At 35.4% G+C, this 8,825-nt stretch overlaps 1 protein-coding gene across 1 annotated transcript; it reads right to left on the minus strand.

Annotated features, from left to right (window-relative positions):
- Positions 1 to 271: 271 nt before the first annotated feature.
- On the minus strand, positions 272 to 7,574 carry LOC143618031 (DNA damage-binding protein 1b-like). Its single transcript, XM_077090379.1, has 15 exons — positions 7,168 to 7,574; positions 6,275 to 6,409; positions 6,122 to 6,201; positions 5,915 to 6,001; positions 5,757 to 5,844; positions 5,464 to 5,618; positions 2,805 to 4,728; positions 2,401 to 2,711; positions 2,035 to 2,323; positions 1,813 to 1,968; positions 1,597 to 1,738; positions 1,426 to 1,502; positions 947 to 1,089; positions 757 to 865; positions 272 to 659 (listed from the first exon to the last, which is right to left on the minus strand). Exons 1-15 carry the CDS (start codon positions 7,330 to 7,332, stop codon positions 462 to 464), a joined length of 4,059 nt encoding a protein of 1,352 aa, XP_076946494.1. The 5' UTR covers positions 7,333 to 7,574; the 3' UTR covers positions 272 to 461.
- Positions 7,575 to 8,825: the final 1,251 nt, after the last annotated feature.

The following is an 8,825-nucleotide window of genomic DNA, read 5'->3' on the forward strand; positions in this document are numbered from 1 at the left end:
GTGAAAAAAAAAAACCCGAACCCGAAACCAGACCCGAAAAAAACCCGGAACCGGTTTTTTTTATACCCAAACCCGTACCCGACCCTACCCATAGGGTACGGATAGGGTATGCATTTTAGCACGAAAACCCGTACCCGAACCGGACCCGATTTGTACCCGGTAATGCCTGAAAACCCGTATCGGTTCCATACCCGGAACCGGGTTTTTCCAATACCCGAAACCATAACAATGATAAAAAAAAAACAAAAAAAAAAACAAAAAAAAAAACAAATAAAAAGAAATTCATCTATGGACATACCTTCAATTTCTGTCAAAGATTTAAAAAAGAACCAAAGAAGAGCTTATTGTAATTGAGGTTTTACAAGATACTTGCTAGAACATATATATGTATATATCATAAGAAGTCTAATCTGCTGCAAACAAAAACGACCACTTTCACCATGATTATTTTGGTACGGGTTTCAGTTTATAGCACAGTGCACGCGTTCAAGAAGCCTAACAACCTTGCTAACATTAAGCTTTTTAAGCTGTGGCTTTTGTATCGTTCTGTACATCGCAAGCGGGTCTTCAGGTACAGCTAATATATCTTCTTGTTGGGCATTTGTAAGGTCCAAAAACTGCCCTAACATATCCCCATCAAGAATCCTTTCTGCACCCACCTGCATAAACATAATATAATATTATATGATCACTTTCCAAGTTTCTATATATAAAGATATTTGCAATAATCATGATATAATTGTGTAATTCTGTTACCGGGCTTTGACGGCTGCGAAACAATTCATGAACATTCCGGAGAATAGGAGCGGTCAACGAGTGTTCAGCAATCCTTGATTCCACGTCTTTCAAAAGCTCATATTCGTCCCTAAAATGTGGCAATCAGTTAAGAAAGTAATTACTAAAGATAGGCTAGAAATTAATACAGGAAAAGTGAATTATAAAAAACCTTGATATAGGGATAAAGACTATTATGCTTCCTAACAATGTGCTTGCCACTATAGTATTACTTTGTGATAAATCCATAATTGAACTTGCAATGTCACCGTCCCTCATTTCATCATCAGCAAGAAGTTTGTGCGAAAAGGAGCCCTGAAAAAATATCAAGAATTCGAAGTTGTTACATAAAATATTAAAATAAACAGAAAAAAAAAAGATAGTTTCATATACCCCACCTCAAAACTTGGTATAATATCATATTTACCTAATAAAAAATCCCAATATCAAATATAGCCATTTTCAAAATACGGTATTTATAGGATACGAGTGTTTGGACTGTAAGAAGAAAGAGAAGGGTATAACGGTCAAAGTATAGGCTGAATTCAATAAAATTGATATTAATTATTTTTGTTGGGTAAAAATAAGATATTATGCAAGTTTTCAGGGGTACAAAAGTAACAAATTACGTACAAGGAGTAATGGACTTGCCTTTTTAATGCTCATTACAGTCTCGCCCATATAGAAGGAAGAACAAACCTTCAAGTTGCACTCCGGGCTTGCATTATCTGTATCATATAATTAAAGAATCCAAAATATAAATACACGGAACCATTAACCAATTTACAAATAACCAAAGTCAAAATCACATCAAAAGCTCACCTCCCAAGTGGTGTGAACACGACACAATTGCAACGCTTCCCATGCGATCAGAAACAATAGCCGTATCAACATTCACAAGATGGCAATCAGCAATCAATCTCTGCACAGGGTCACTATACAGTTGCTCCACTTTCTTAGAATCCTATAAAAAAAGATAATCTTTTTATAACATAAATCATTGAATCATAACTAATAAGAGTGATATTGTTAACGAACCTCACTATATGCATACAAAAGAACGCCGTCACGACAATCACCAACAGCAATTGTAGTAAAGTGAGTTGTCAATGTCATGATCATAAATCGTGTCCTTCCAACCGCCAATCTTTTTACCCTCGGAAAATTATCGCTCTGAAAGCTGCACACATAAAACTGAAAACAACAAAATTAAAACTTAATCAAATAACTTGATCTTTTTAACACATCTAATAAACTTACAGCATTGCCAGCAGAGGCCAAGAAATAACAGTCGAGATAAGAACAGATGGCAAGTACAATCCCACGCATGTTAGTAGAATAAGCTAATCTTAAGTTCCATGATTCGGTTTCATCAAAACTATTATCATCAGGGCTGCTGCACAGACTATCGGTTCCATAACCACTAATTTCCCGAAAAGGGGACGTTCTTTGAGAAGATGAACCGCCACCTTTTGAATAAAATGTCATTGAACCGCTATCTGAGTTTTGTTTGTGCTCCAGACACAGGACTATCAATCTCCCTCTTGTACTGTTAATAATAAAAACTAAAAACATTAAAAAAAAACAAATAAAAGTTAGGGGTCGATATGAAAAAGAAATATTAACCTTTCAGCTTCCCCACTGGACATTATAGCAGGACCTGATGAGAGACTAGTACCAACAACCAATACATGCTCACCCCCTGCCTTTAATAATTCCATGCACTTCCCGGTTTCTCCAACATCAAGTTTAAAAGAAGATAAAACCGAACCACTCGCGGGGTCCACACAACAAATATCAGATGAACACGAATCATCACTCAAATCTGTCCTCAAAACCAGCAGCAATTTGCTTTCAGCATGGTATAAAATCTTTCGTGGCGTACCGCCAAGAGGAAACTTTTGGACATTTAATCTCTTGTTGTGCATCATCTCCAACTGCACCCACCGCATAAAATATTAAAATGATGATCTTAGTATAAGATAAAAATAAAAATGATACAAAAGCATATGAAACTTCAAAATACTTACCAAGTGGAGGCTATTTTCTGACACAAATAAAACCCCGTTTGGACATTCACTTGAACATACAGCGGTTGCATGTGTGGATGCTTGAAATGAGATGGAAGTTAAAGAAAGACTATGTCTGGCAGTTTGTAACAACCAAGGTCTGTCACTAAGAGCAATAATATCAGCATCCAGATGATCATTTAATGGAACCAAGAAAGCCGGTGTGATACCGATTCGGCGAATTGAAATCAAATCAAGGTTAACCGGACAGCTGTCATTTACCACCCCAGAACTTAAAGAAGAACGCATAGAATTAACTGAATCAGCGTAAGGTAGCGGCCATTCAAATCTAAGCAGCATACCGTTTCTCAACCCTGAGAGAATATAAAGTCGGTCTGCTTTTACGAGTCTTACATCTTGAGGAATAGAACCACTGATGGTTGTTCCAGTGCTGTTTACTAACGAAATGGCTCCAACCGCAAGAGCTTTAAAGCCATGTTGACCAGGTTTAAAAGATATAATCTCAACTGAAGGCCTGTGTGTTCCAATAACAAATGTATTTCCAAGTTTGACCGCATGTGTAGGGTCAACCTTAATGTAGTCAACAGGGTAGTCAGACAGATCATCTTCTTCTATAAGTTTTTGAGGAATTGAAATGCACGACAATTCGTGCTCCAATCTGACATTTTGCATTTGGTAAACTTCATATTGAAACCTTTCCAATCGCCTAACACCGAGAATGTATAAGTGACACGGATTTGATGTTGAAACAACTATGAAGTTATTTCCTATAGCCCCGAGGTTAATGCCAGTGTCAGCAGACCAAGATGTGTAAGTTGGAGACGGGCACGGAATGCCATCAGGATGGGCTGTAGTTGTAGGTACAACAAGCCTAACCGCGGTCTGATGAATCTGAACCAGCAACCCGTCACGGATAAGACCACATGCTAAAGTGCATACATCGGGTCGAAAGCCAACCGAATCGGTTACATCGGTAAAACTTACACCAACTGAAAGCACCCGCGTTTCTTCTACAAATGATAGCACAAGAAAAGAATGATAACAATCAGTTACTTTCATTTTTACCGTCCAAGTACCCGTTATCCCTTGATAATCTGGGGCAGTTTTCAAAAGCTTTTCTAAACTAACACCGTTTCGGATAACTCTTAGTGACCCTTCAGGTGCCATCCCACAACAAGCAAAAATTTGCTCATGTTTCTCATCATGATAATCCACAAGTGACATATCTAGAATAGGTGAAATATTTTGAATCGGGCTTTTGTAATTTAGTTTTCCGCCTTCAAATTCTAATATCATACCATCACTCATTTCTGCAAGTGCTGTCAAATAACCATTTTCAGTCCATAAAAGCTCTTTGAATGGTGAACCTTTATAAAGACAATCAGAAAGGTTGACTTTAAGACCGTTTGACTCTGAATAAATTTCGACCATAAAAAGCTCACCGGTATCCACACAAAAAATCATTCTCGGGTTTACGAAATTTCCAGGTTCCCAACACCACGAGCAAACACGATTGGATGTTGACTTTGATGAATAAGCATTATCATCATCTATATTCATGGGATCATCATCTTTAATTATGTCTTTTAGCTCCAAAAGAGCAGATGCAGCAACATTACAAATATTTCCTTCTTCATCAACATCATTATTCCTATATGATTCCAAAATGAAAGTATGATCATCCAATGCCGAGGGTAAAAAGTTTAGGCTTGTTCTATATACACATGAAGGGTTGTGTGGGTCCCTAAGATCCATTAAAAGAGCATCACTAACTCTAAAGAGGAATGCATAACCATAAGAATATGGAACTTCAACTATATCAAGTGCTAGTGGCCCAGGCTCAGCATATTGAGAAAGTACATTGACACAATTGTCCTTAGCATTCCACTCTAATAACAAAAGCTCGTTATGTAGTGACCCCTTTCTGCAAAATAAAATCCAAATATTAACTATCGTTCTTCGAAGTGCTTATGTTATTTGAACTTTTGAAGTAGTAACAAGTAATAACTCAAGGTGTTTGACAAATTCTGGTAATTTAAGATCTTCATAAATGAAAAAAGACGTTTTTTTGCAGAAACGAACAAGACGTTAAATAACTTAAATGAGGGTAAATCCTGTCAAATTAGATTAAATTAAGTAACAAATATGTAACTTTATGAAATGACCAAAAAAGACACATTTTTGCAGAAAAAGACAAGGTGTGTTTTAAATAACTAGTTAGAAAATAAACTCCTCTCAAATTAGGTTAAATAAGAGATAAATTTATTTACCCTTAAACAGGCACGCGGTCAGAGCCCTGGGCTCCTCCCACCGCTTGGGAGCTTACAGTTTCATCCTTAGATGAGGATGCAGAAAATGCCGGATCTCCCTCTACACAAGCAAATTGTTGATAAAAAACCAAAATAGCTTACAGTTTCATCCTTAGATGAGGATACAGAAAATGCCGGATCTCCCTCTACACAAGCAAATTGTTGATAAAAAACCAAAATAGCATTTTCTTTTGACCCTATTTTTTTATGATATTCTTTTTTATTGCAGTTAGCATAAAATTGATGATTTGTTTCAAGTCGCAATAAGCAGAAGTTATTTCCAAACCGCAAATCTACTATTACTCAATCCGCTTAACAAATCTACAAGTAGATAAAATGTAATATCATACCTATTTATAAGAACGGCTAACAAAGGGTCGTGCTCCTCGCTAAATTGACTCATATCTTTCGAGATAAAACACATGCTCCATATAGTACCATGTATAACAGAAACCCCCATGCTTGTGCTTATACTCTTCTCATTATCAGAAGGACAAAATATTTTCTGCAGCCAAAAAGTAATCAGGTGTCATAAATCTTGATCAACACGCACGAGTATAGTCTTGTTTAGTTGTTTGCTTAAAGAATCCAACTCATGTGTCATATAGAACCCACAATAATAGACGATTAAGCGTAAGTTAACCTTATCGATGATGTCAGCACTAGTGGAGCTAGAAACTTTGAGCAGAGCCAGATGGCCCTCAAATGCACTGCTAGCAATGAAACAGCCACTGAAAAACGAATATCAAAACAATTAGAATTATGTCCTTACCGAACAAATTAGTCAAAATTGCAGCTTACTTGGTATCGACAGTCAACATTCTTCCAATTTGATGCCTTAGGCTTCCACCTGAGCTAGATAGCGGAATATGACACAAAGCGAAAAACCTAAGCAAGAAACGAATACCAACTATCACAAAACATATAGCAACAAAGTTACCAATAAAACCTAGGTAATCGTTACATATTCGCATAAATGAGAACTATAACAAGCATAAGAAAATAAACCTATGCATTTCAGTATGGAATGACAGAACTGAAAGTTTTCTAGAATCTGAAGTGACAAGCAAAAGATCCTTTCCTTGTAACTGCATAAACATACAACTTAAATGCATTGTAGAACAATAATTAGGGTTTAGAAACTAAATAATGTCCAAGTACTTGAGGGATTGCTCTCCGAAACCGTTTATTCCATGGAAGCACCGCGATATCTTTAATTGTCCCAAAAATAGGCTGGTCACATACAGATTGCAAAACTCCATTATCATCTATCATCACCATCTCTAATGATGTTTCCTGCATCAAACATAATCATCTCAATCAACAAAATGTTAACCACTGCAATACCTAATTACTATTTTATTTTGTGTACTAATTACTTGCCCTAACTTTTTATAACAAATTACTGATTCGAAAGCCTAATGTTGCTACATTATAAACTAAAATCAGGCATGAAATTAAGTTGAATTAAACCTTTTCTGAATACTGCGACACCAGATTACACATCAATCATAAATTTATAAGTAATCCAAAAGTCTGATTAACTTTCATTCTGTTACTAAATACTTGCCCTAACTTTCTATAACAAATTACTATTTTCAAAACCAAATGTTGCTACATTATAAACTAAAATCAGACATGAAATTAAGTTGAACTAAACCTTCTCCGAATACTGCATCACCAGATTACACGTCAATTATAAGTAATCCGATTATCTGAAAGTCTGATTAACTTTTTCTTCTGTTAGTAATAATATGCCTTAACTTATTATAACAAATAACTGCTTCCAAAACCTAACGTTGCTACATTATAAGCTCTACTAAAACCAGACACGAAATGAAGTTGAATTAACCTTTCCGAACACCGCAACGCCAGAATATACATCAACTACACGTAATCCGAATGCCTAATTAGCCTTTACTTCTGGTACTAATAGCTTGCCCTAACTTTTAATAACAAATGACTATTTCCAAAAACCTAATGCTGCTACATTATAATTATAAGCTAAACTAATGAAATTAAGTTGAACTACGAGACCGAAAGCAGAAAAAAACCTTTCCGAAGACGATATCGAAAGACGAATGCGATCGGATGTGACCGTAAACGACTTGCAGCACGGCGCTGCCTTTTAAGACACGTTTGGCTATGTAGTTAGTGGCGCCTTGAGGGATCACCGGCCGCGAGTTGTTTGACGACGATTCCTCCTCGGCAACCGCCATGATGGATAGGTTAGGGTTAGTTGATGAAGTTATGAATTGATAGAGATAATTTGAAATTAATTAAGATGAATTATTATTATTACTTATTATTATTATATATGGTTATATATATGCATCGGAATGATGTTTGATTGAATTTTGGTTGATTGATTGAAGAACGAAAGAAAGAGGTTTTGACGAAGAAGACGGGATGAGAAGATGGATGAAGAACAACACGAGTACTGTCATGTAATGTAGCCCCCACACTATTTTATTATTATTATTATTATTATTATTATTATTATTATTTCATTGTTTTTTGGTTTTTAGCATATGATTATTATTAGAAGAGTTAATTGAAAACATGGTCTATGTGATGGAACCCTAAATGTAGGTTTTAATCTCGTGGTACCATTTTTGTAAATAGGGTTCATGTGGTTAACATTATTATTTATTATTTTTTAATTAGGATCTCATCATGAATCCAAAGTTTGGTTTTATGTGAAAAAACCGCTCTACCATTGCAATTTGCAACCCTGTGGTTTTAAATACATACAATTTGGACCCTCTATCTGTTAACATACATTCCCTCCAACAGTTTTAACCAACCGAATGTTGACTTTTTAGGGTTGACTATATTTAACCAGTTGACCTTTAATGTAAACTACTTATTACAATCTACTAAACATAAGTAATCATAATCTTGACTATCTACAGTGATTATTGGTATAAAATTAACCAAAATGACATGAAATCAAAGATTTACATAATTTGACTCTCCCAAGTCAAAGTTTGAGTTTACATAACCTAAACCAATTGAAACACAAGGTGCACACGTACATGTATATAAATTCAAATCCTTACAGTACATCCTATACATAGTTTGACTTTCCAATGTCAACTATGACTTTGCATGTATTAACACAGACAAATACATGTATATATATATATAGAAACATACATACATATATGTATACACAGATACATACATACATATATTGTGACATTCGTCAAAATCGGGTTCCGTTTGTACTTGTTGTAATTGTTTTTGTATTTGTTTAACATGTAAACCGACCCGTTTTGTAAACCGAAACTTATGATATAATCAAAATGGTGGTTTTTAAGTTACAATGTTGTTTTACACTTGTTGGGTCTTGAAAACATCCTTTACTGGCCTTAAAACGCGTTAAAATCACTTAAAACGAACTTCGGGGGCCAAACTGTCATTTTTGAAACTTTGTAAAGGATCACTAGACCAAAATGTTCCTTATGTTCCCTTATGTCTCCTTGTTGGTTTTATTGTCCTACGAATCCGAGTTTTAACCCTTAAATCACGTGTTTAACCAAATTTAACTCTTCTTATAAATACAAGGACATCTCTAACATAAATCCTTGCTCATAAACCTTTTCCTCTCTCAAATTCAAGTTCATACAAGGTTATTTTCATGTTATTGTCGGGTTTGACTTTCAAAGTCAAACTGAGTTTGTTCTTACATTTTAACTAACTTACTTAC

The sequence above is a fragment of the Bidens hawaiensis genome, unplaced genomic scaffold (genome assembly GCF_021521415.1).
Source record: "Bidens hawaiensis isolate Kalapana, Puna unplaced genomic scaffold, B.hawaiensis_p1.1 tig00062269_1, whole genome shotgun sequence".
Classification (NCBI taxonomy): domain Eukaryota; kingdom Viridiplantae; phylum Streptophyta; class Magnoliopsida; order Asterales; family Asteraceae; genus Bidens; species Bidens hawaiensis.